The sequence below is a fragment of the Molossus molossus genome, unplaced genomic scaffold (genome assembly GCF_014108415.1).
Source record: "Molossus molossus isolate mMolMol1 unplaced genomic scaffold, mMolMol1.p scaffold_m16_p_14, whole genome shotgun sequence".
Lineage (NCBI taxonomy): Eukaryota > Metazoa > Chordata > Mammalia > Chiroptera > Molossidae > Molossus > Molossus molossus.
In genome coordinates, this window is record NW_023425349.1 from 7,447,461 (window position 1) to 7,474,220 (window position 26,760).

The 26,760-nt window shown below is 49.9% G+C and overlaps 1 protein-coding gene across 1 annotated transcript in view; it reads right to left on the reverse strand.

The window, feature by feature from the left end:
- The window catches only part of LRSAM1 (leucine rich repeat and sterile alpha motif containing 1), a 36,525-nt gene that overhangs the window by 5,729 nt on the left and 4,036 nt on the right, over positions 1-26,760 (reverse strand). Inside the window, exons 6-22 of the mRNA XM_036261854.1 lie at positions 26,254-26,331; positions 25,104-25,172; positions 22,517-22,601; positions 21,431-21,552; positions 18,856-18,946; positions 17,027-17,157; positions 14,449-14,478; positions 13,917-14,039; positions 13,438-13,577; positions 12,483-12,527; positions 9,721-9,791; positions 8,142-8,241; positions 6,144-6,231; positions 5,586-5,660; positions 3,987-4,067; positions 2,364-2,459; positions 423-521 (exon numbers count right to left, since the gene is read on the reverse strand). Coding sequence (XP_036117747.1) covers positions 423-521; positions 2,364-2,459; positions 3,987-4,067; positions 5,586-5,660; positions 6,144-6,231; positions 8,142-8,241; positions 9,721-9,791; positions 12,483-12,527; positions 13,438-13,577; positions 13,917-14,039; positions 14,449-14,478; positions 17,027-17,157; positions 18,856-18,946; positions 21,431-21,552; positions 22,517-22,601; positions 25,104-25,172; positions 26,254-26,331 — 1,524 coding nt within the window. The remainder of the gene's footprint in view (positions 1-422; positions 522-2,363; positions 2,460-3,986; positions 4,068-5,585; positions 5,661-6,143; positions 6,232-8,141; positions 8,242-9,720; positions 9,792-12,482; positions 12,528-13,437; positions 13,578-13,916; positions 14,040-14,448; positions 14,479-17,026; positions 17,158-18,855; positions 18,947-21,430; positions 21,553-22,516; positions 22,602-25,103; positions 25,173-26,253; positions 26,332-26,760) is intronic.

Sequence of the window (26,760 nt, forward strand, 5' to 3'; positions counted from 1 at the left end):
TGCAGGCCTGGACAACTGCCCATCACCACTGCTAAGGGTGAAAGCTGTCAAATAGCAGGCATAGAAAGAATCCATTTTTTTTTTTTTTTTAAGTGTGCGGGGAGAGAGGGAGATAGAGAGAGAGAGAGGGGAACACATCTGGCTTGGTCGCCTGTGCCGGCGTGTACAGCAGGCCCGGCCCCACTGTGGGCTCACAGGTCTCTGTCGCACATGGCAGGCTGTCTGTCCTCACCAGAATGAACCCTCCCTCCCTTTCATTTCCGTCCTCCTGGGGTCTAGCACAGGACCTGGCACACCAGCCACCAGAAATAGGAAGGGAATTAAACTAGAAGGATCAAGAAGCAGGGAATCCCTGAGGCGCGAGGGCCCTGGGATTGGAGCCCTCCTGGCTTCTGGTGGGGGTGGGCGCCGCCCGTCCTTACCTGCAGCTTCAAGGACAAGGGCTTCTGGTTCAAAAGCCGTTGGTACTGAATCAGCCAGTAATTTTCCTGCTTGGTTTCGCTTTTGGCTTCTAACTCCGTCTGCCAAGAACGAAGCCGATACTTTTAGTCACAAACCAGTACATAAAAACGAGAATGGCAGGGATGTCTGTGAACTATGCTCCTCTGCATGTGGACGGCACTTGGTATTTTGCAAACACTTTCCTGCCCCCATCATTGCATCACGTAAACTAGACACAGGGAAGGCAGGAAGCATCACCACTCCGACTTACTGCTGAGAAGGATCTCACACACCACACCTGGTGGGGGCCCGAACATGGGCTGCTGACACTGGGTACCTCGCTTTGGCACTGGTCTGGGAGGGATATTTTCTCATCTGCTTGTGGAAACAGCAAAGCACTAAGCAGCCCCCCACCCAAAGCTTGGGCTGGTCTCCTGGGTGCCAGGCAGGGAAAGAAATAGGATTCCAAGGACACCTTCAGCGTTTTGAGAGGCCTTCATCATTCTGACCCGCTAGAGACTTATGAACATGCTACTGAAATGGATTCTTCACTCTGTCATCCGCGCTCCCGGAGCGCTGCTCTGGGCCAGGCGCTGCGCTAGGTGCCAGGGCAGAGCGTGAGCAGACGTGCTGACAGCAGCAGCTCGCTTTCGAGCGCGTGCGCCAGACTCGGCTGCGCAGAGATGCTGTGCACTTAATTCTCACAACTGTGAAGCGGACTCTGCCTCACGAGTGGAGAAACGGAGCTTCAGAGGGATAACCAGCCTGCCCAAGGTCAAAGAGCTGCCCAGGGTCAGGGCCACGGTTCAGACCCAGGTCTTGCTCTGGAGCCTGGGCCTGAGCAGCTGAGCTGGCCCATCCAGGGCTGCAGCTGCAGACTGGGGGCCAGATGTGATGTGGGGAGCAGGATGCCAACACAGGCACTGCCCCAGTCCCCTCAGGGGCCTGACTGCCCTTTGGTGGTCACTCCTGGACCTTCCCCCTCTTCCGGCCTGGGCTGTGCATATACCTCTCTTCTGGAACCTGTGACCCTGACATTCACGTTCTGCCGAGGCAGTGCTTCCTTCCCTGGACAGTGAGCCCCTCGAGACCCCCCGAGGGCAGGAGCACAGGACACAGCATATGGCTGCTCCTGCCAAACGCCCGCATCACCACAACTTGTCCACGACGGCGGTCAGGCAGCGTGAGGGCAGGGCAGCTCCTGATCAGCACAAACGTGGCATTTGGGCCCGAGCAGGGCTTAGAAAGAAGCTGGTCTCAGTCTTCTCTGTGCCCTGCACAGGGCCTGCCCACAGTGGGCTCAGAGGATGCCAGGAGCAATAACGGTGCCAGGGGAGTGACTGGGTCCTCCCAGCCCCAGTTAGTGGGATGGCCTCCGTCCTCACCACTCAGGTGCTCTTGGGGTCTGGAGGACCTGACCCCACCTGCCCTGATGACGTGCCAGAGTCAAACCCATTGGAGAATTGGGGACAAATGGGCAACTCCTGCCAAGGGGTCATTAAAAGGCCTGCCCTGAGACAGCAAGTCCTCTCCTGGGCTCAGCTGTTCTCAAACCTTAGCTGCAAAGATGACCACAGAGCACGGCTTATAGAAGCGAAGAACAGGAAACAGTCTAAATGCTCAACAGGCTACATGATGACCTGTCTAAACGCAGCCATGGAAAGAGGCCTATTTAGTGACATGAAGCGAATAGACAAAAATGAGCAGGTCCTCCAGGGCTACGCACTATTTTAGGTTTAAAGGCACAATGTTTGAAAAACGTACATCATCAAAACGTTAGCAACAGGTAACTCTCAGGAGTGAGATTCTTTTCCCTTATACTTTCCTTTTCTCCTTGATGAACAGCTATGACTTGAGTAACAAGTGACTCTAGGATCGGCAAGTGTGCAGGGGGAAAGTGAGCCCCGTGGAAGCCAACGCACCAGGATGGTCCGGAGCTCTTCCTCTCGCTGCGCCTTCTCTTTGAGCAGCTGCTGGAGCAGGTTGCTGAGGGCCCAGCGCTGCTCTGAGATCATCTCCTGCAACACAAGGCCACATCCAGTGCCGCTGGAAGCTCACAGCACCCCTGGCGCCAGAAGTCCCAAGGGCTCTGTGGCAGGATGCCCCTCACTGAGTCCCCAGCTGCCAGCTGGGGGCCCATGGAGGGCCCAACTCCATTCAAGGCTCTGCCCACAGTCTCAGGCTGAGAAATAGGGGCAGAGCCGAGGAGCCCCTCTGCCCAGGCACCCCCTCCCCACCTGCTTCTAAGCCTGCATCTCCCTTCCCCGGGGGGCTAAGGCCAGGCATGGAATCTAGCAACTGATGTTGGTGGAGTGGCAAGAAACAGCAAACAAAGGAAATGACAAGCCAGGGTGTCTGACCTCCTCTCACTGACTGCAGAGCACGTGGGGGAAGCACATGGTGGAAGCACACGGTGGGGAGGGCAGGTGTCACCCATTGCCCAGTCTGGAGGCTCTACACAGATGGGTGCACATGTGGACCGAGCAGAGCCCTCATCTGTGTCTGTGTTCCCCTCATCTCTTACCTTGGAACCCACGGAGGCCCCAGAAACAACGGGAGCCGCTAGCTCTAACGGGCAAGAGACAAGGGCCCCTGCGCTGCCAGCTCACCCCCTCCTCTCTGAAGGCCGTTTCCAGGCTCACACTAGACTTTCTGCTTGCTAGTTCACCTGGGTCACGGCCCTGACGATGGCTGGGCCTGGAAGATCACTTCCATGTCATGGAGGGAAGAAACGGAGGCCCAGGGAGGGGAAGTGACCTGCCTAAGGGCACACAGCACATCCCTGGCGGTCAGACCAGGACACCAGGCCCCAGTGTTCTTTCACTGGACTGAGAAGCCCATGAGACAACTTAAGATTTCCACTGAGAACAGACAGCTCTGCTCAAAGCCAGGTATAGGGCACAGGTCTTCACACACCATTGATACAGTCCCTTTGTGTACAACTGGACAGACTGAGGCACAGAGAAGGAAAAGGGCCCCCCCCCCATCCCAGCCCACCCAGGTCACACAGCAAGACTATGCTGGGACAGAACCCAGGTCCCAGACTTGCAGCCCAGAATGCCATCTGCTAGCCCTGCTGCCTTACTCTGTGAGCAGGACACCAGGCTGAGCTCACAGAGAAGCTGCCTGCAGGGAGTGACACAGTCACGGCCGGGCCCTCCCCTCCAGACATTCTTAGGACACCAAGAAAGCTCCTTCCCCAGAGGATGAAAGCCCATGAGTCAAACCAGCACCCCAGAAGCATGGCTTAAAGAGACAGGGAGCAACCCGGCTCCAAAACAAAGAAAATGCAGTGATGAAGATGTCACCTGGGTGAGCCTTGGCAATGAAACCCTCCTTCCTCTGACCCTCCTGCCTAGACTCAGGCTGACCCGACCCCTAACCTTGGCCTGTGCTCCCATCAGCCTTCTGGGATTAAGGCACCTCCAAGGTCCTAGCCACAGAGGAGACCTGCCCTGCCTACTGGAGAGGCGGTGGGGGAACCAGGTGGGAGCGTCCATCGGGGGACAGGGGAGGGACGGGGCAGGCCAGGGAGCCCTACATACCTGTAGTGCCTCTGTGTCCAGGGATTTCCTCTTTAACTCCAGCTGTGTCAGCTGCAATAACTCAGTTTCTATTAACTTAATCTAAACAGAAGATGAGACAGGGTGTTTTTTATTCACATTAACCATAGTTCAGTTCTGTGCCACTGCTCTCTGATGGCCAAGTGGGGTCTAAGACTCTTTTCTGGGGGTCTCTGGAATAGGGGCCCTGAGTACTTTGGGCGGGGTGTGGACATGCTTGTCCTGGTCAATACTGTTGATCAAGATCTGAGCGCGGGGCCTGTGTCCAAGTGGGTGATGAATGAAGGCTTGTGGAACAAAGAAGGGGCTTTCCCCCATGGTTCAGGCCAGAGGGAAGAGCAGACAGAGAGCTCTCCCTGAGCCTCCTGCTGGTCCAGTTCTCTGGCTTCCTCTGAACAGCTGTCACAGAGGGGAGCAGAGGGTCGTGGAAGTGACTGAATGATACCAGGAGTAGTAGCTGATATTGAGAGAATTCTGTGTACTAGCCCTGTGCTGGGCACTTTATATATATAGTTCATCAGTTTTCCTCTGGCTATTAGGAGGTATTATTGCCTCCACTTTACAGATAAGAAAACTGAGGCCCAGAGACATTAAGTAACTTGCTCAAGGACACAGAGCAGGTAAGTGAGTGAGCCCTTTCCCTGGGATATGCCTTCCCGGGGTCTACAGGGGAACAGCTGGCATGGTGGGTCCAAACCACCCACAGTGAGAATGTCTAGGGGTCACTGCACACCCTCAGGGTGTGACTTGGGACTTTTAGCCCTGGGGGTCAGACCCCACAGCCAGTCTCTGCCCTGTGCCTATGACCCTTGTCCCTAAGTTCCTATGTCCCCACCAAACCCTGGTCAGAGGAATGAGCTTCATGTCTGGCTATGTAGGATTGAAATTAAAGAAGGAAATTAAAAGATAAGCTGGTTTTGGCCAAATAAGAAAAGAATAAAAAGGAAAAAAAACATGCAAAATGTGAAATTCAAAAGGTGTTAATACGATGCGATGAGCGCTCCTAAGCCTAAAAGCTCACTTCGTCTCCAGCCGCGCAGCGCACCGCGCCCTCGGGGAAGCCCAGCGTACAGACAGCCCCACGCCACGGAGGGGCCGACAGGCCACAGTGGGGCCTGCCCACGGCCTGCCCGAAGGTCAGCAGCAGAGCCCTAATGAAGCGCAGCCCTGTCCTCCAGGCCCAGCTGACACCAGGGCCTCCTGCCCCCTCAGCTGGGAAATCCGTTCGTCCCAGTTCAGAGCTGATGGGACGCTGGGGTTTGAGCCGGCTGCCTGGGGAGTGGTCAGCGCAGAGCCGCCCAGCAGTCAAGGCCGCGCGGCCCTCCCCTCAGCCCTGGGCGGCATGAGAAACGGTGACAACAAGTCACACTTGCGGAGCACTCACAGTGTTGCCTTGGGGCACCTCCCAACAGCCCCTGAGCGAGGTTCTGGGAGGAAAGGGAGGTTCTGAAGGGAGAACTGCTGAGCTGCCCTGTGAAGGAGCCTGGATTCAACCTTAACGCCACCTGTCCAGTCCCTTCTGCGTGTCTCTGAAAGCTGACAAGACAGGTCTAGATGGGGGGCCGTGACCCCCACACTCACTTGATTCCTGATCTGCCGATGCATCAGGTCTTTCTTCACCTGGAGAGCCTCAAATGCAGCCTTCTGCATGGCGCTCTGCAACAGAGACCACGGCCTGCTGAGCGGGGCCACGCCTGGCTCCCCAACGGGCCAGCTGAGAGCAGGAGCAGGCAGGTGCACGGGCTTGGCAGGGAGTCCAGGTCCCGCAGCGCCCCCTTGTGGGCTCCTCCTCTGTGCTGTGATCCCATCACTCCCTGCCCTTTCAGTCCTGATGATGGGGCCCCCACAGCACGGGTGTGGTGCCCCCCAGGGAAGGGGGTGCTTCTATGATGCAGCCCCCACAGCATGGAGAGTGGGCGCCCACAGAGAAGTAGGGGATGCTTCTCTGGATTTCAGTGACCAGAGCTCACCATCCAGAGGCCTCTCCTTGTTCCTCTCTTCCTGACAGTTTGTACTAAATGCACTGAGCATGTCGGGTCTCACACCCTATCCAAGACAGGGCTCCAGGTAGAGTTCTGATGCTCGGCCCCAGCATGCCTTTCGTGCACCCCCGCCCTCACGTCCTGGTCAAGGGCTCACCTCCTGCAGGATCTGGCTGATGGCTTTGTTCTGATCCATCTGCTGCCATGACAGAATCTGTTGGAACCGTTCATCCATTTCAGCCATACTGCCAGAAAGACAGCAAATTCATTTACTCTCTCAACATTTTCTGAGCACCTACTATGTGCTAGGAACCTTGGAGATCAGGATAAACCATTTAGTCCTTCAACAATACTACGGAGCGCCTGTTGGGGGCCATGTTCCAGGCTGGGTGTAGACACAGAGTCTGAATTCCACGGCTCTGGAAGGAAGGTGACAGAGCCTGTGACTTGGGAGCTGGGAAACATGACCCCGGGTCCTCTCATCCACCCCTCCACCGGAACACGGCCTCCTAGGTAAGCCATGCAAGCTGTCCTTGAGAAGTTGTCCTTCCTGGGCACACTGTCTGCATTCCCCGCCCCAGCATTGCTTGTCCTGGCAGAGGGTCTGCTCTCAGTCTCTAGAACAAGTTCAGTTTTTGGTACAAAAATCCAACCCTCCAACCTCACATATGTCCATACTTTGGTATAATATTGGTTTTGAGTTTGCTTGTTTCATAATAACAGCTGTTATTTACTGGACCCTATGTGGCAGACATTATGCAACTGATGCTCATCAAAGGCTTCAGTAATTGGAGGAGAAGGTACTGTGATTTCTCCCCATTTTTCTGATATGAAAACTGGGGCTCAGAAAGGGACAGGAACTTGCCCAAGACTTCATAGTTACTATCAGAAGAAGTGCCCGTGCTCCTAATCACATCATACACCAGGAAAGGAGGAAGAGAGCCCTGCCCGAGGACACGGGAGACTGGCAGCTGTGCCACCTGGATGGGAGGAGACACACAAGGGCAGCCAGGGCTACTGGCCCATCCCCCTGGGCCTCCTGAGAATCTGCGGGGCTTTTCTCACCTGGCTGCGCCAGACACCTGTGGCTCCTCCAACAACAAACCCACAGTGCCACGGTGAACTTGGACACTCAGACCTCGTCACCACCAGCATTGAGGACAACCCTGTCCCCGACCTGTGCAGACCCTTGGCAATGACAAGTGCACCAGAGTCCAGAGCACCCCCACTCTGCTTGGGTTCGAATCCTGGCTGTCAGTTGTAGTTGTGTTTCTTTGGGTGTGTCACATAGCACCTGTGAAACTGAGCTGTGATTCTAAAACAGGGCTAGTGCCCTGGTCAGTTTGGCTCAGCGGTTAGAGTGTCGACCTGCGGTCCGGAGAGACCCGGGTTCAGTTCCCACTAAGGGCACATACCTCGGTTGCAGTTTGTCCCCAGCCCTGGATGGGTCGTGTGGGTGGCAACCACTCAATGTGTTTCTTTCACGTCGATGTTTCTCTCTCTCCCTCCCACACTATCTGAACAAAAAAATGGAAAACTGTCCTCGGGTGAGGATAAAAAAATAAATAAATAAAAAAAAATAAAAATAAAAATAAAACGGGGCTAGTAACAATCTAGCCCCTCAGAGAGTCAGTCAGCTAACGCCTGTCACCTGGCGGAGTGCCTGCACACAGGAAGTGCATGAGAGGCGGTAGTGAGAACAGGCCTACCTCAGAGATGTTGTGGGTTTGGTTCCAGACCACCACAATTAAGGAAATACCGCAATAAAGTGAGTCATAGGAATTTTTGAGTTTCCCAATGTGTATATACAAGAGTTATGTTTGCACTATACTATAATCTATTAAGTGCTCAACAAATAATGTACACACTTGAATTAAAAAATTCTTTATTACTAAAACATGCTAACTAACTGAGCCTGTAGGAAAAATGGTGTCAATAGACTTGCTTGAGGCATGGTTGCCACAAACCCTTCATCTGTAAACAACTCTTTATCCGTGAAGTGCAATAAAACAAGGTATTGCCCAACACAGAATCATGAGGTCAGCACTGGCCTCTGATAGCATGGCGGAGGCTGGGGTGGCCAGGCGCAGGGGACCCCCTGGGCCCAGAGCCGGCTCCCCAACTCCCTCGCTCAGGAAGCCTCTCCTCACCTCACCTGGAACAGGCCTGCTGGACCAAGTGGTGCCTCTGGGACTCGTAGGCCATCTGGACGAAGCGGCTCCTGCAGCTCTCGGCCAGCATCTGCTGCATGGCGGCTGAGGAGACATGAATGGGGCTGAAGAAGGGCAGCGCTCCTGGGGTGGCCTCGTGGGGATCACCTAGTCACCTACCTGTCACCCTTAAAAGAAATCTTTTTTTAAAACTATAGAAGTCACAAGCTTGAAAGATTGACTAATTGTAAAACACTGAACAGCACACACAGAATCTCCTATAATCTGTCACCCAAAGATATTATATTTTGATATATTCTTTTTTTTTTTTTTATCCTCACCTGAGGACATTTTTCCATTTTTTGTTCAGGTAGACTGGAAGAGAGAGAGAGAGAGAGAGAGAGAGAGAGAGAGAGAGAGAAACATCGATGTGAAAGGGACACATCGAGTGGCTGCCACCTGCACGACCAACCAGGGCCGGGGACAAACTGCAACCGAGGTACGTGCCCTTAGTGGGAACCGAACCCGGGTCTCTCTGGACCGCAGGCTGACGCTCTAACCGCTGAGCCAAACCAGCCAGGGCTTGATATATATTCTTCCAGTCAAATGTCAATGCATATTTTTGGGTTAAAAAAATTAACACTAGCCCTGGCCGGTTTGGCTCAGTAGTTAGAGAGACCCAGGTTTGGTTCCTGCTAAGGGCACGTACCTCGGTTGCAGTTTGTCCCCGGCCCTGGTTGGGTCGTGCGGGTGGCAACCAGTCGATCTGTCTCTCTCGAGTCGATATTTCTCTTTCTCTCTTTCCCCCTCTCTCCTTCCCACTCTATCTGAAGATAAATGCAAAAAATGTCCTCGGGTGAGGATTAAAAAAAAAAATTAACACTGAGAAATTGAAAGCAGAGACTTGAACAGATACATGCACACCCATGTTCATAGTAGCATTATTCACAATAGCCAACAGATGGAAACAACCCTAGTGCCCACTGATGGATGAACAGATTAACAAAATGTGGTATATCTATATCATGGAATAGCATTCAGCCTTAAAATGGAAGGAAATTCAGAGAAGCTACATGAATGAACCTTGAGGACGTGCTAAGTGAAAGAAACCAGTCAACAACAAGACAAATACCATATGATTCCACTTATATGGGGTCCTTAGAGTAATCAGAGTCAGAGACAGAAAGTAGAATGGGGGTTGTCAGGGGCTGGGGGAGGGGGAATGATGACTTGTTATTGAACGGGTATAGTTTCAGTTTTGCAAGATGCAAGCAATTCTGGAGATGGGGGTGGTAATGGCTGCACAATAATGTACTTAAACACCACAAAACTATACAATTAAAAGTGGTTAAAATGGTAAATTTTATGTTGTATATATTTTACCACAATAAAAACTTTTAAATGTTATCGCACTAAATACAGTATACCACTTCTTACTTTTCATGAATACTTTCCCTCTCAAGGGATTAACACTCAGCACCCTATATAGGTGGCCAACAAAGACAGGGCTGTCTACCCCTGCCCCCACCCCCAGACAGCCAAGCTCTGTTCCCATGACCGCGCCCTCTCCCCACGGAGACTCACAGGCAATCTCACGTCTCCGCAGGTTCTCTGTCTCTTCCTGGGTTATGGACATCAGCTGTTCCATTCTTATTCTAAAGAGACAATCCATCCATTTATTTAGCAAACGTTTCCTTTCCAAGAGGGAATCCCATCAGAACAGCACCTCCTTCAGGAAGTCCTCCTTGATGTGCCGCCCTAGATGTGCTCTTGCTGCATCATACCCCTCTCCACCGGGGCCCTGTTTACCTTCAGCCTTGTAGTTAACAGTCTCTTATACAAAAAGACAAACATTCCCTTAGAAAAATGGACAAAGGGCACAAATAGTCATCTCAGTGATGCTTAAATACAAGTGACCAATAAACATATGGAAAGATGCTTAACATCACTGGTAACTAAAAAAAGTAAAATCTTTTCACCTAGCAGATGGGTTGAGATGAAGAAAACTGATAACAACTGGTGATAGCAATGAAGGTGGAGAAATGGGCACTTTCATATATAGGTGAGAAGAGTGTAAAACTGACAAAATGTTTTTTAGAAGGCAATTTGGCAATACCTATCAAATGTCCTTTGAAGTTTCTTCAAAAATATTCACATAAATGCATATAGGTATACTTAGAAGATATTCACTGTAACAGTACTTGTAATTGTGAAAAACTAGAAACAAATGTTCATAAACCGAAGAATAATCAAATAAATTATGATATAATCACATAATAGAATACCCTACAGTTATTACAAATAATGTTTTTGGCACAGAAATACATCCATGATATAATAAATGAAAATAAAAATGTGTCAAATGCAAAATGTAATAAAAAAAATAAAGTGAAAATATAAAAGGTAATTACATGGATGCATGTGCATGCTGCACGTGTGTGCATTTCCCCCCACACTAAACAGGTAAGTGGCTTGGAGGGATAACCCTTTAATGTTTCTGCAGGGTCTGGCTTCACTGGAAGAAGCACAGACCACGGGCTGCTCAAGGGAAGGCTGTACTGGTACGTGGCTGGACCCCAGGCCCAGCACAGACAGGGGACTTGGTCAGTGTGTGCTGAATAAACGATGCCACTGGCCACAACTCAGCTTGTCCTTGACCACCCCTGACTACTGCAAGCACCGCAGCTTCAGTGGGTGGGGTGACGGGGCTGCAGCCTGGTGGGAGCACCCTAGGAGGTCTTCCCAAGGCTGGGCGTAAGGATAGCAGCAAAGTCCATGCTCCTATTTTGGGATTTGGAGAACCAGGAGAGATCCCATTAATACCCAGGGAAGGGAGGGAGGTTGTCCCTCCCGGCTGTCACCTTTTCTTATTACTACAGAGAGTGGTGCACCTCAATGCAGCACACTTGGAAAATACTGAAAACACAAAGGAAAAATTATATCACCAACTCTAATCCCCACTTCTCAAAAATGTTCAGTGTAAACCACTGGAGGTGGGGCTTTTCGCTTTCTGAGCACAGAAACATACAGAGTGTCTTCAGGAAATGATAGAAAAAAATATTAACAATAAAATGGCAATAAATACATACCTATCAACAATTGAATCTAAAAAACAAAATAAATAAACAAGCAGACCAGAAACAGACTCATAGATGGTTGCCAGATAGGAGGGAGGTTGGGGGTTGGGAGAAAAAGGTGAAGGGCTAGAAGTTCAAATTGGTTGTTATAGAATAGTCATGGGGACATAAAGTACAGACTAGGGAATATAGTCAATAATATTCTAATAACTATGTATGGTGTCAGATGGGTGCAAGACTTACCTGGATGACCACTTGGTTAAGTTACATAATGTCTAATCACTGAAGTGTACATATGAAACTAACATAATGTATGTCAATTGTAACTGAGAAATAAAAAAATGGCCCTGGCCGGTTTGGCTCAGCGGTTAGAGCGTCGGCCTGCGGTCCTGAGAGACCCAGGTTTGGTTCCCGCTAAGGGCGCGTACCTCGGTTGTAGTTTGTCCCCGGCCCTGGTCGGTTGTGCGGGTGGCAGCCACTCGATGTGTCCCTTCACATCGATGTTTCTCTCTCTCTCTGTTCCTCTCTCTCCCTCCCACTCTACCTGAACAAAAAATGGAAAAATGTCCTCGGGTGAGGATAAAAAAAAAAAAAAAGATAGACTGCAGAGCCCCCTTTTCCACTTAGCAACACATTGTGTTTCCTTTAATAAGGAATACTCTTCTACAAGATTTTGAACAGCTACAGATTATTCTTTTGTACATAATTCACGTAACCAAATTCTTTTTTCCCCCAGAAATGTAGATTTTTTTTTGTGTGTAATTTTTTTATACTAGGAATATAGTTGAACATTATACAACTCATTCACGTCAAAATTTTTGTCAGGAATGTTTTTTTTTTTTTAATCCTCACCCGAGGACATTTTTCCATTTTTTTGTACAGATAGAGTGGGAGGGAGAAAGAGGAAGAGAGAGAGAGAGAGAAACATCGACGTGAAAGGGACACATCGAGTGGCTGCCACCCGCACGACCAACCAGGGCCGGGGACAAACTGCAACCGAGGTACATGCCCTTAGCGGGAACCGAACCTGGGTCTCTCCGGACCGCAGGCCGATGCTCTAACTGCTGAGCCAAACCAGCCAGGGCAGGAATGTATTTTAACAAACTTGCAGATAGTGATTCTTTTTAATAATATTCTCTAATGAGGTGACTCTCCTTATAGCTTTAGGAAAACTTTCTGGCACAATCCTTGAGAATTATAAGACATTCGAATCCCAAAGCCCCCACCCAGGAAGGCCATCCTGAGAAAGCGATAAAGCAGAACACTTACCTTTCATTTTCCAGCGACTTCAAAATCTCGGAACTTTTCTTTTGCCTGTGGAGAAATGCAGGAGAGGTCCCTGCGGCCGTCTCCAGCAGGCCTGCCTCCCACAGAACCGCCCCTCACTGGCGGTGCGGAGGGGGCCTAGTGACTGGGCTGGGGCCTCTTAGCCCCACCACTGAGGGAGGGCTCTGTGGGCTCAGGCAGTTACTCAATCACTCCAAGCCCCAGTTCCTCGTCTGTGACATGGGAACAACACTAAAAAACAAAACAACTTCGTGGAGTATCTGTAAAGAGTGAGTGAAAAAATATACACAAAGTGCGTGGCACTTAGCACAGCAGATGGTAGCTTCCCCGGATGCCCTCGGTGGTGAGGGCGTGTGGAGCAGCACCAGGGCTGGCTGACCCGGATGGCAGAGGAGTCAGTGAAAAGCAAATGGAAGCCCGGAAGTGACAGGTGTGGCGAAGCTGTTTCTGGACTCTTTCCAGTAGGGACCCTAACTAGACGTTCTTAGGCTTCCTGAGATCTCTATCTGGCCCCCTTTCTCGCGAGCCCCATCAAGACCTGCTCTCAGCAGCTCCTATTTGGACAGGATGGTTTAAAGCAAATCTCCCTGTAGGGTGAATGGTTGACCTCAGTGCTAGAGGTTACTTGGAACCGAAAGTATTGGAACAGATGTGATCTCAGCTATCTTGTTAAATCCACTTATTTGCAGATGGGAAACTGGGGAGGCACAGGTCCAATCAGTGGCTGCCCCACGACAAGAGACAGAGCTGGCCATGCCCAGATCAGTCTTTCCTCTTTAAGCTGGTGCAAACTGCAGAACCAAGATTGGACCCTAACGATGGAAACCTTGGGCAGGGTAGAGCCTGTGATGGGGAAGACCACCATTTTGGTCTCCTTCAGGGGTACTGTGTGGGAGAAGGTTGCTGGGTCTGGGGGCTGGGAAGACGGGAGCCCGACCTCTGATTGTCTTGCAGGAGCTTCTGGATCCGGTTGGAGATGTTCTGCTCCGTCTGCTTCAGCTGCTCCTGCAGCCGCTGACGCTCTGTGTCAATGTAGCGCTGGTGCTCACTGAGGCCCTGCTCCAGCCGGGACTGCTCCTGCGGCAGGACAGACAGAGGTCCTGAGCGTTGGGGACCCCTTCAGACACCATAGGGAAGTGAAGGACCCTGGACCTTGGTTAGAAGAATGGGTTTCCTGTCCCCATCCTGCCAGCCCTTTCCATGTGACCTTGGACCAGGCCCTCCCCTTGCTGGGACTCAGGGGGTCCACTGCTCACGAGGAGGCTGGACTAGGTGATGTAAAGGCCCAGGCTCTGGAGTACGGAAGTGAGAGAGCTTCCTCCCACTGCCTTCCCACATCAGAGGGACCCCGGCTGCAGTCAGGAGGACCTGGCAGGGTGCACAGACAGGCCTGATCCCACCTGGCTGCTCACGAACCTCCCTGACCGACTGAAGGATCTCGTCCTTCTGACTGTGGCTCTGCTGAAGGAGCTGGGCGTGCTCTCGCTGCCCGAGTTCCAGGCGCCGTTCAAACTCGAGTTTTTCCAGCATCTTCTGTTCCTGCAAGAATGTAGATGCTGGTGACTGTTGGCACAGCTCTGTGGGCATTAGGACATGACAGCAGGGTGAACCCACCCCGAAACTCTGGATAGTGCAGGCTGCAGGTCTTAGCGCTGAGCAACCCCCAGAACCCCACTGTAATAAAACAGGCTGTTTGCTGGCAGAGGCCAGTGGTTTAGAGCCTGGGGTTGGGCTCATACGCTCTGAGCCTCAGTCTTCTCATCTGTCAAGTGGAGATACTCTACCACCTACCGAGGCTGTGAGCACATGCTGAGGCGATGGATGTAAGAGGAAAGCATTGCTTTACCTCTAATTGAGAGGCAGGAAGGACTTGTTTCCTCAAGTCTTTTATAACTGTTGAAATCTTTAATGAGAAGAAAAGTGACGAGGACAAAAGGTGCTTTCTTACCTTTCTCTTCTCGTAGTCTGAGAACCTGTTCTGGGGGGAAAAGACAGTGGTCAGAGAAGGTGAGCAGCCTGACACCATTCAGACTCCCAGGCCCACCCCAGGGCACGGCATTAGAATGGCGGGGTGGGTGGTTCTAGTGGACACCAGGGTTGAGAACCATGGGGCTTGGCCCACCATGGAAATGTCTTCAAGACAGTTCTGGGGATGCGGCACTGAGAAGGCCTGGTACTCAGAAAAGGAGACCAAGAAATGGGACACCTGAGTCCCTTGAATGTCTACACAACACACCTGCAGCACCCAGCTCTAGCCCACAGAAACACTCCCAAGTGCACAGGGTGCTTGCACAAATTCCTGCAGGGTTGTTCAAAAGAGCGAAAGCACTGGCAGTAACTCAAATGTCCATTAACAGGTGATTGCTCCAGTGAGTCAGGTGCATCTATACAGTGGAATATTATACAACTCTCAAATAATGGGGCGATTGTGGGTGTGGCCACAGAGAAAGATGCCTGCTATCTTTCACTCTGTGTGCAGCATGAGTTCACTCTTGTAAAAACCACAGCAATGAAAATCTACTCTGAGATTTGTAGTTGTTGAGACAAAGTTAGGAAGGAGGTTCACTAATCAGTTCATGGTGATTACTCCAGGGGGTGGACTGCAGGTTTGGGGTGCCATCTACTTACACTGTGTATTTCTGTACTGTTTAGATTTATAACAAGGAACATGCATGACTTCTGTACTTAAACATCAACACACACGCACACGCACACACTTTTAAAAAAGTATATAATTTTTAAAAAAGCTTTTTTTTCTTTATTGATTTTTAGAGAGAGAAGAAGGGAGAGGGAGAGAGAGAGAGAAACATCGATGAGAGAGAACATCGATTGGCCACCTCCTGCATGCCCCGCACTGGGGATTGGACCCAGAACATGGGCATGTGCCCTGACTGGGAATCGAATCGGCGACCTTTTGGTGCATGGGTTGATGTTCAGCCACTGAGCCACACTGGCCAGGCCACACATACTTTTCCAGTGGCCCTTCTATTTAGTTCTTGGGCTCTGAGACCAGGACCAGTCTCTGTCTGAGCTGTAGATGTAGAATCCTCTAAGGACATAAAATCTTTCCTATCCTGATGTAGGAGAAAAGTTTTAAAACTTAATCTTTAATTATAAAGATAACATCTGGCCCTGGCCGGTTTGGCTCAGCGGTTAGAGCATTGACCTGCGGTCCTGAGAGACCTGGGTTCGGTTCCTGCTAAGGGCATGTACCTCGGCTGCAGTTTGTCCCCGGCCCTGGTTGGGTCCTGTGGGTGGCAATCACTCGACATGTACTTTTCACGTTGATGTTTCTCTCTCTCTCTCTCCCTCCCACTCTATCTGAACAAAAAATGGAAAAAAATGTCCTTGGGTGAGGATAAAAAAAAGAAAGAAAAAAAAAGATAACATCTGAACATATTCTCGTTTAAAAAAGTTAAAGCACCCACTGAACACTCGAAGTCCCAATCCTGACTCCACCCTCACTCCCCCATGTATCATTCTCAGATCCAAGTCTACACATCTATTTACATATAATTTGTGTCTTTGGAAAAAGATATATGCAGACATACATTGTTTTATTACACTTCACTTTACTGCACTTGACCAATACTGTGTTTTTTTCAATATCGAGGTAAGACACTCAGCCAGCAAGAAGATTGAGACTTGCTGAAGACTAGATGATGATTAGCATTTTTAGCAATAAAATATTTCTAAATTATGGTATGTAAAATTTTTTAGACATAATACTATTGCATACTTAATAGACTACAGTACAGTATAAATGTAGCTACTGTACAGTGTAAATGTAACTTTTATATGCTCTGGGAAATCAAAACATTCATTTGACTTGCTTTATTGAAATACTCATTTTATTGCAGTTGGAACGGAACCCACAATCTCTCCAAGGTGTGCCTGAATGTGTGTGTGTGTGATGTAGCAGGGATCTGGGAGAGCCAGCGTGCTGCTGGTGCTGACGTGTGCCTGCCTGACTTCTTCACAGAACCGAGAGCATGACAGGTGTCCTGTACAGCGAGTGGCATTGAGGCAAGAAGTATTTGCTGAGAGAGAACAATAAACAATGCAGACATGAGCCCCACTCTCACAATGTCCATTGAGCAGGGCAGACAGACATTCAACAAATCATCTCCCATATAATTCTTCATTTAACTTAGAGCTATGGTCAGTGTTCCCAAGGAAACGTACGGATGGGGCACTCTGAGGACATATGACAGGGGACCTGACCTGGGCTGGTGATGGAAGGCTTCTCAGAGGATGTGATGTTTAAACAGAGAGCTGACGGATGAGAACGAGTTGGTGGGAAAAGGTGAGCGGGGAGAGCTCCAGACGGAGGGAACGGCAGAGGGGAGCACGGTGCAGCTAATGCTTGGTGAGCTAGAGGTGAGCAGCTGTAGTTGGCCCGTGAAAGCAGTCTAACTAAGCACACGGGTCTAAACGGAGGTGAATTCAGTTTGACAGAGGAATCTACAGGCCGCAGCTCTGAACATCCCCTCGATGCCCAGGGCCAGCGAACGGGTGCATCTTACCTGCCACTCTACCTCCTCCCTGGAGAACCTGGCTGTGGGCCCATCAGGGCTGTCCTGGGAGGTCTCGGCTCCATCTCGCTCCAGGACTGGCAGCAGATACTGAGAAGGCGGGTAGTATTCCAGTCCTGACTCTGCAAGAGACGACACAAGCTGACCGGGGGGAGGAGAAAGCCCAGGTACCTGGAGCTGCCAGCTGCTGCCTCCCTTGCCTTCCTCCTTCCTCTTCAGCATCCTGTCCCATCCCCACCTCGGGCCACTGCTCCCCTGCCCTAGACTGGGCCCTTATGTGGCTCAACAGTCCCAATGCCTGGGCCGGAATGTGGCCAGTGCTCAATAAGCATCAGCTGAGTGAAAAAATAAGCCCAACACCTGTCTCTCTACATCCAAGTGAAAATAAGGTAGAAAAAAAAGAGCCCGAGATTAGGAGTTGGAGTCTGGGTTCAAGATCCAGCTTTACCCATGATTTCTTGTGTGTGAAATCTTGGGCAAGATACTTGCCTTCGCTGACACTGCAGTTTCCTCCTGAATACTTTACCCATTTTTTATTGGGATTTGCTTTATTCTTGCTGATTTGTAGGTGCTCTTTATATATTATAGCCTGTCTCCTATTTAAGGAAGAGGTTAAGGTTCTTTTTTTTCCTACATGAAATCTAATTGATCCAGAATCATTTATTGAAAAGAACTTCCCTTTGCTTTCTCATTACGTTGAGTTTTGGCTGTGTTCCAGAAGTTCAGCAGGTGACAGGTGCCCCTCTTGCCTGATAGGAGGTACCTTGGTACAGGCATACGTTGCTTTATTGTGCTTCACAGATGTTATTGTTTTTGTTTTTATTTTATGTATGTATGTATGTATTTATTTTTATCCTCACCTGAGGACATTTTTTTTCATTTTTTGTTCAGATAGAGCGGGAAGGAGAGAGGGGAAGAGAGAGAGAAACATCGACGTGAAAGGAACACATTGAGTGGTCGCCACCCACACGACCCAACCAGGGCCGGGGACAAACTGTAATCAAAGTACGTGCCCTTAGCAGGAACTGAACCCGGGTCTCTCTGGACCGCAGGCCGACACTCTAAGCGCTGAGCCAAATCGGCCAGGGCTGTTTTGTTTTTAAATTGAAGGCAAGATACACCACCCACCTGCCCCCCCGACACACAAACACACTCACACCAACAAAAATATCATGCCCCACTTGATGGCAGTGATCTGGAAATGAGCCCACGACATCTCCAAGGTTTGCCTGTATACCGCTTTCCCCTGCTGCCACCCACAAGGGGTTTAGCTCCTCCTGCTGCAATGCCACTTCTCTAAGTCCAATCCACCATGGTGTCTCTTCTAGATGACCTCGGTGACCTCCTAACTGGCCCCCCATCCTCCACTCTTGCTTCCTCCAATCCCTTCTCCCTGTAGGTGGGGCAACCTTTGTAAAAAGCAAATGTGATCAAATTCCTCTCCTGCATGAGGGGCCTAGACACCTTCTCACTTCATCCCTGTCCTTCTTCCCAGGCCACGCCCAGCCACTCGGCCTTCCCTCCATGGCCCTCTGTCTGCCGGGAACATCCTTCTCTCTGGTCTAAGTCCTAATCATCCCTCAGGTTTCAATGGAGCCACTTTCTCAGAGAGACCTTCCCCAAGGCCCCTAAATCTGATGCTCCATTGTCCTCTCATAACCACAATACACAGTTATATTTCCTTGTGATAATGTTTGGCTGTTTCTCCAGCTAGACTCTGGCCTCCTCGGTCTCTGCTGCCTCCCAGCCTGGACTGGCACAGGGCAGCCACTGGGTCCCCGAGTGCTCACGGAGCGGAGGCGGCAGCTGCCTGGCCTTACCTTTGCAGAGGAACTGCTGAATGGCCTCGGTGCCAGCGCCACACACCTCTGGCGGTGGGAAGACCATGGAGGAGGCATCCAGGCTCAGAGTCTGCAGACACAAGGGGACCCGTCTTCATTTGTTTTTAAAATTTTTTCTTTATTGATTTAGAGAGAGAGGAAGTGAGAGGGAGAGAGATAGAAACATCGATGACAGAGGACATTGTTTGGCCACCTCCTGCATGTCCCCCACTGGGGATCAGGCCCACAACCTGGGCATGTGCTCTGACTGGAAATCAAACCAGTGACCTCTTGGTACATGGGTCTATGCTCAACCACGGAGCCACACTGATCGGGCAAGAGACGCTTCTCTCTCTGTCTCTCTCTCTCTATATATCTCTGTCTGTCTGTCTGTCTATCTATCTATCTAGATACGCATAGATAGATATAGATAGATAGATAGATATAGATCTATCTATCTATATATATACACACACACACATATATATACACATCATTCACTTCACTGCTCAACACAATCGAAACCACCAGTGCAGTTGTGAATACGTATTGCTATCTTCTCTGCCTGGTAGGGAAAGCTTACCTGTCTCATTCTGTCAGTGTTCCCAGCTCCTAGAACAGTGCCTAGCATGCAGCAAGCACTCAATTAATGTTTTGGAATAAATATAATTATGTGCAAAAAAAAAAAGAAGTTATAGGACAACATAAAAAATTAGATTCCATTTTGTAAAAAAAAAAAACAACTCATATAGTCTCAGATTAGTATATTTATAGAAAACAATTTGGAGCAATGTGTATCAGACTCAAAGTGGTTTCCTCTATGGGTGGATTCTGGGGTTTCCTCTAAATGAAAAAAAAAATGTTTTAATATTGGAAGCTTTAATGCACTACGACATTTGAAGTTAAAAAAAAAAAACTTATACCAGCACACACACATGCTCACATGAAGTGAAGCCCAGGAAAGAGGGACGCAGGTCCACACAAACGCCCACTAAGCTGCCCATGGCCACTGCATGACTTCTTTTTAACTAAGCTCTCCTCCTGCCATCCTCTCGCTTCCCACCACCCTTCGGATGCCACCGAGTGCCACAGGCCAACGCTCTAACCACTGAACCCACCGGCCAGGCTTAAGTTTAAATTTTAACTGATTAAAATTAAAGAGAATTTTGAGCTCAGTTCCTCAGTTGCACCAGCCACATGTCAAGTGCACAAAAGCCAGAGGTGGCCAGCAGCTATCGTATTGGATGGCACAGACTCAGGGACACTTTTGTCATCGGCAGGAGGAGCAGCTATTGGACAGCACTGCACTGAGTCATACAGTCCTGGTTTCAGACTCCAGCTCGCCGTGGGCCAGCTGTGTATCCCTGAACGGGCCACTTGACTTCAACAGGCACAGTATCACCGACCTGGCAGGCTGTCTGATGGGTAATAGGAGATAATGTGAAAAAGACTGTGGCCTCAACTAAGAATGGCTGCTGTTACTGTCTCATTCCGAAAACAGGTTTGTCCAAGGCGCCACCACAAGACGCTCAAAAGGTTTTTGTTTAAAGAATCAATATAAAGCGAATCACAGAGCTCTTACTAGCTATCTTAGAATGGCTTCAAAGTTAGGAACACTGCTCTGAGCTGCGCTGTCCAATAAGGTACCAACTGAGCACAGGTAGCCATTTAAATATAAATAAATTAAAATTCAATAAAATGAAACATGTTGTTCCTTGGTCATACTAGCCACACATAGTGCGCCAGAGCCACATGTGGCTAGTGGCTACTGGTTTGGACAGCAGCCACTGAACATTTCCATTATCGCTGGCAGTTCTACTGGACAGCACAGAGAATATCCACGTGCTGGCCTGATTCCCAGCCTGCCCAGGGAGAGCAGCCTGACCTTCCTCAGGCTGTCCGCCATGGCAGCAGGGACCAGCCACTGGGGGCAGCAGTGTGGCTTGAGAGCTGATTCACTGATAGCTCCTCAGAAGAGTCTGGAAGGCTTGGGCAGATGTATGCCATTTGAATGGGTAAGTCCCCATTCCAGAGGCCGAGTTGCACAGAGGAGAAGAGCACAGGCCCTGGATTCAGACGGCCTGGTTTTTGATACCATCTTTGCTGTTACTAGTTGTGTGGACCTTGGGCAAGCCCCTTAAATGGTCCATGTCTCAGCTTCTTCATCTGCAAAGGAGCACAACAGTATCTGCCTCACAGGGTTTTTGTGAGGATTCAGAGAGCTAATGCAAGTCAAGTTTAGCCTTAGTAAGTATCCGGAATGCTCCTTTTACCCTTGTCTACATCCCCACAGCTTATTTCTCCTTTAAGGTCTGGCTCAAATACCACTCTCATACAGTGTTTACCCTGCCAGGACTTGGCATTATCTCTTCACTCCAGAAATGTTTCTGTGCCACCATAAGGACCACAAAGCCACGTAAGTACAACCGTTCACACATCCATCAGTCACTCTGCAAGCTCCCAAGACCATGTGCTGAGATCTCTGCAAGCCCTGCACCCTGTGACCAGGCCAGGACTCAGCACCGAGGCAGGGGGAGACAGCGGAGAGAACCCAGGCGAGAATAGCTCTCCTCACCTCCAGAGTTCGGACGTGTGCCAGCATCTGCGGCAACCTCTGAATCTCATTTTCACAGATGTCGAGAGTACGCAAGCTTCGAAGTTCCCCCAACGTGTCTGGAAGCTCCTTCAGCCTGTTGTCTGGAGAGATCCCGGTGGCACAGCTCAACACCCCAAAACCTCTTCACTAGCTTCCTGTCTGACACACACCGGGACTCGGGGGGAAGTGGGTGCCTCACTCTGACCCTGACTGAGAATCCGTAAGGAAGAACACATGATGGGGTGTCAGCAACCTGGGCTCGAGTGCCCACTCCACAGCTTACTAGCCGGGTGACTTTAGAAAATCAACTTCACCTCCCTGGGGCACAGACTTCTTGTTTGTGAAATGGGATAATAATAGCATTTGGCCTCAGAGGAATACAGAGGGATTCAATAAGATTATGCAAATGAGATCCAGAGCACAGTGCCTATCACATAGTAAGGGATCAATAAATGGGGCGCCGTTATGTTTATCATTATTCATGTTACATACAGGCAGATGGAGCCGTTCTGTGCAGAAGGTGCTTAAAACAGCCAGAAGAAATGAAAGGGCTGGGGAGCGGTGAGGCAGGCCTCTCCTGATACACTGGAATCTTGGTTCTGTCCTGATCACACTGGGTGGTCTTGAGCAAGTCACTGCTCTGAGCCTCATTGTCTTCACCCTGTGACTTGGGGATGATGCTTCCTCCCTCTCCGGACCTCACGACTTGTCATGAGGCTCCCTGAATTGCTGAGCGTGGAAGCGCTGTTCACTGAGTGTGAAGCACCAGGACCGTTCCCATGGCTCCCAAATTGCTCTCACCCAGTCAGTCCACTACTCTCATCACCACACTCATTGTTACAAATACAAGTGATGGTGCCTCAGAGGCCTGGCTGTCAATGCTGTCTGCCCTCCTCCCGACACCGGCCTATCTATGGTTACCATGGAGATAGACCAACCTAACAGGTGGTCAGTCCAGTTACAGTGACACCTCAGGACTGGCTGCCCTCGTGCTCAATGGCTCCCAGGAGGTTGCTGGCTGGGATGGAGCTAAGGGTCACACGGACAGGGCTTTTTGGCTCCTACCTTTCACATTGAGGGTCTGGAGCTGAGTCAGGTTCCCAATGGAACATGGGAGATACGTCAGTTGATTCCTTTCCACGTTCAATACCTACAAAAGAGGGAAAAATGATGAGGCCCATCCTGGCCAGGTAGCTTAGATGGTTGGAGCATCATCCCGATCCACCAAGATTGTAGGTTCAATCCCTGGTCAGGGCACATACAAGAATCAACCAAAGCATGGACAAGAAAAACAAAAAATTGATATTTCTCTCTTTCTCTAACAGTCAATCAATAAAATTTTTTTTAAAAAGCCCCTTCCAGTTTTCTCAGTGGTTAGAGCATCGGCCCTTGGACTGAAGGGTCATGGGTTCGATTCCTGGTCAAGGGCATGTACCTGGGTTGTAGGTTCAATTCCCACCCCCAGTTAGATTCCTGAGGGAGGCAACCAATTGATGTGTCTCTCACATTGATGTTTTTTTTTCTCTCTCTCTCCTTCCCTTCCACTCCAAACGAAAAAAAAAAAAAAGTAAAAAAAAATTGTGAAAAAATGATGAGATACCACATACGGACAAAGTGCTACCCCTGCTCAGGCCAGGAATCATCTGGGCACTACACACACCTTTACCTGCTCCGGACAGCTCTGTGAGATGGGAAAGCTGAGAGATGGGGAAGCTGAGGCTCAGACCAACGAGACCATGTGCCCAGGAGAGCAAAGCCAGACCTTGAACCGGTCCTGGCTGAGGACCCATCATTTACACAGACCATAACATCACAGCCAGAGCCCACGATCAGGAGGGAGAAGAGGACTGAGGTTCAGGGATCCAGGTGAGGCAGCTCGGTAAGGCTCCAGTTAGCCCGCTGTTAGGGCAGGAAACTGAGTGCATGCAGGCGGTGGGATCCACCCAAGCCCCAAGGCTGCAGCTGCGCGTGCCAGGGGGACCCTGGGTTTGTTGGATTCCGAAAGTCGTGTTCCCCACAGGACGCGGTGCTGTGAGGTGAACAAGGTCAATAGGATGACGCACTAAGTAGCCATTAAATATAGATACAATGGAAAGCTAAGCAGCCATTGAAAATAATATGAATATTTGATGAACCAAGGGATGGTTATAAGTTATTGTCAGGTATACACATTACAAAATAGTGAATGCAGCAATTCTATAAAAATATACACATTAAAAATGTCCCCAAAGATGCTACCCCAAGGTATTCAATGTGGCTCTCTCTAACTGGTGGCAAGTACTTCTCTTCTGCCACAAGTTCTTTATGTGACTTTGGGCAAGTTATAGTCATTTCTCTGGACAGTTTTCTCTTCGGTAAGATGCAGCAGCATCGCCCACATCGTAGGGTTGTTCATCCAAGTACTAGTCTCCTCCATGTGTATGGCAGTGTGCTAGGTGAGGGTGCAGCCCCCCCCAGGGTTACATTTCAGTAGGGGGACAGTCAAGCCAACAGACACATATACTGCAATAGTGCTCTCAGGGAACTAATCTGGAGTGGACACAGAGGTGAGTAAGGGAGATCTACTCAGGGAGGTCAGGAAGGATCCTCAGGGATATTTGGGCTGTGATGATAAGGCACTCAGGCAGAAGGAAAAGCCTGGTGGAGAGGTGGGCACAGAAGGCCACAGGGTGTTAGGAGCTGACTGCAGGGAACGAAGGGGAGAAAGCAGGGAGGAGGCTGGAGAGACAGGGGGACCCATCACAAAGGGTGAAGACAAGGGATGCTAACTTAAGTGTGAAGGAAGACCGCTTCTTCCTCTTTAAAATGGGGACAGTCGCCCTGGCCGGTTTGGCTCAGCGGTTGGAGCATCGGCCTGCGGTACAGAGAGACCCGGGTTCGGTTCCCGCTAAGGACACGTACCTCGGTTGCAGTTTGTCCCCGGCCCTGGTTGGTCGTGCGGGTGGCAGCCACTCGATGTGTCCCTTCACATCGATGTTTCTCTCTCTCTCTTCCTCTCTCACCCTCCCGCTCTATCTGAACAAAAAGTGGAAAAATGTCCTCGGGTGAGGATAAAAAAATAAAATAAAATAAATAAATAAATAAAATGGGGACAGTCAACACCTGCCTCACTGGGAAGCTGTGTCAACAGATATGCAAGGGAAATGCTTAGCTGGGCTGGCACGCAGTTAGCATTCAACCAGTGGAGGGCTCCTGGCAGGGACCAGAGGGGAGCCAATGAATCAGAGTGCTGGACTCAGCATTTTAAAAGGTGATGGTCGTGTGGGTGGCAGCCACTCGATGTGTCCCTTCGCATCGATGTTTCTCTCTCTCTCTCTTCCTCTCTCTCCCTCCCGCTCTATCTGAACAAAAAATGGAAAAATGTCCTCGGGTGAGGATAAAAAATAAAAAAAAATTAAAAGGTGGACCCGCTGGGAGCTCTTTTTCTATAAAGTTCTGGAAGCTCATGATGAAATCCCAAAAAGAACAAGCCAAACACATGGTAGGGGGACACCCACAGCCCAGACTGCTACGGTGAGGGCATTGCTGGGTGTCTTAACAGCAAAGGGGCGGGGGAGCTGGCGCCACAGCACAGCCAGAACATTCCAGGCCCCTGTGGCTGCGATTTCTCACTTAGGCGATCAGACGTGGGTGTTGCTTCTTGAAGCTTTACCTGGAGGGCTGCCAGCTGCCCTATGTCCTCAGGGAGGGCTGCCAGCTGATTATCATGAAGATCCAGAACCTGCGGAAGGAAGAAAAGCTCTGTACCCAACAGTGACCAACTGAGACTGCCCTTCTCAGCTCAGGTCCTGAGGCCAGAGCTCGCTGGCTCCTCCGGCTTCTGCTGTAGGAACAGAGAGCCCAGCCTCTCCTCTCCCACGACCATCCACCCCACTTCCCCTCCAAAGGATGATCCCATTTCAACCTTTCATTTACCAAATATTTACTTTGACCATTGAGTGAGAAAAGTGTGCAAAGATATTTATATGTTAAAAAGAAAAAAAAATCTTAATAGTATAAACATGTTTTCATAGAAAATGACTACTAAATATACAATAAAATATTGATAGTGCTTCTCTGGAATATGAAATCATGTGTTTTTCCTCATTTTCTGCTTACCTATAATTGTTAATTTTTTGGACAAGGAAAATGAGCAGAAAAGGCACAGGATGTATATACATATTTATATGAAATTTTTATATGAAATATAAATGTACATAAGTATAAGAACATTTAATGTTCTCTCTTTCTGACATCAAAAATAACCATGTTGGACAATGAAGAGAAGCAAAAACTACCCCAGTCCCTGCCTGCCAGACTTAACCATAAAAGCACCTGGATGACTGTACTGCCGGTCTTTTCTCCTAGTGAATATACCCATGGTCACAGTGCATGATCATGTGACACAATCCTTCGGCACACCTCACGTATTGTGTGACTACAACACCCAGTCCTGTCCTGACAGTCAGGAGGGAGTTGTCCCAGGTCACTGGGCTTTCACACACTGACCACACGATGCCTGGCATCCGTCCTGTTGTCCTGTTCTGGTTTGTCTGGGTCTGCCTGCTCTCCGCTAGTTCGCTTGCTATGAGTCTACGGTTTGTCCCTCCACCTAGCGGCAAGCTCCCCAGGGGCAGGGCTGTGGCTGGTTCTCCTGGGAACCCCATCCCCAGCACATAGAAGGTGTCCAATAAAATCTCCTGATCAAACCCCAGATTGACTATTACATCAGTCCGGTCTGGCATAAGCTTGGACTGAGGGATGCTTGGCTGCCAGCTGGAAGCCAGGCAGAACCCCCGAGCCTGGGAGAAGGGCCGCAGTACCTTGATGGTTATGAGACTCAGGAGGCTGCAGGATTTCGGAATCAGGGAAGTGAGGTGATTCGTGTGGACAATCAACACCTGTGGGAAAGATGGTCGCCATGGCACGTCAGGTTGAGGAGCAGCAGGTGGGGAAGGCTGTGGGCAGGCACATCAGCCCCACCCTGCCCTGCCCAGCCCTCTCTGCTCTCCCAAACACCACAGGGGGTGGGGATGGGATCTCCAAAGTGGAATCAGAAGGCCTGGAATTTCTAGGGTAAAAGGGACCTTAGAGGGCTAATTCTACTTTCCATTCTCAGAAGTGGTATCCACGCTGTTGTCCTGATCTCCGAGGGGTGTCATGATGACTAACAAGCTAAAGGACAAAAGCATTCGGCCCAGGGCTGCCACATGGTCCGGTGCTCAATCTGTGTCACCTTTGTTAGGCATCAACTCCTGCATGGATACTTCCAGTGTCAAGGACCTCACTACTCTGTTGATAGGGAGCACCTCTCATCTACCTTCATCTAA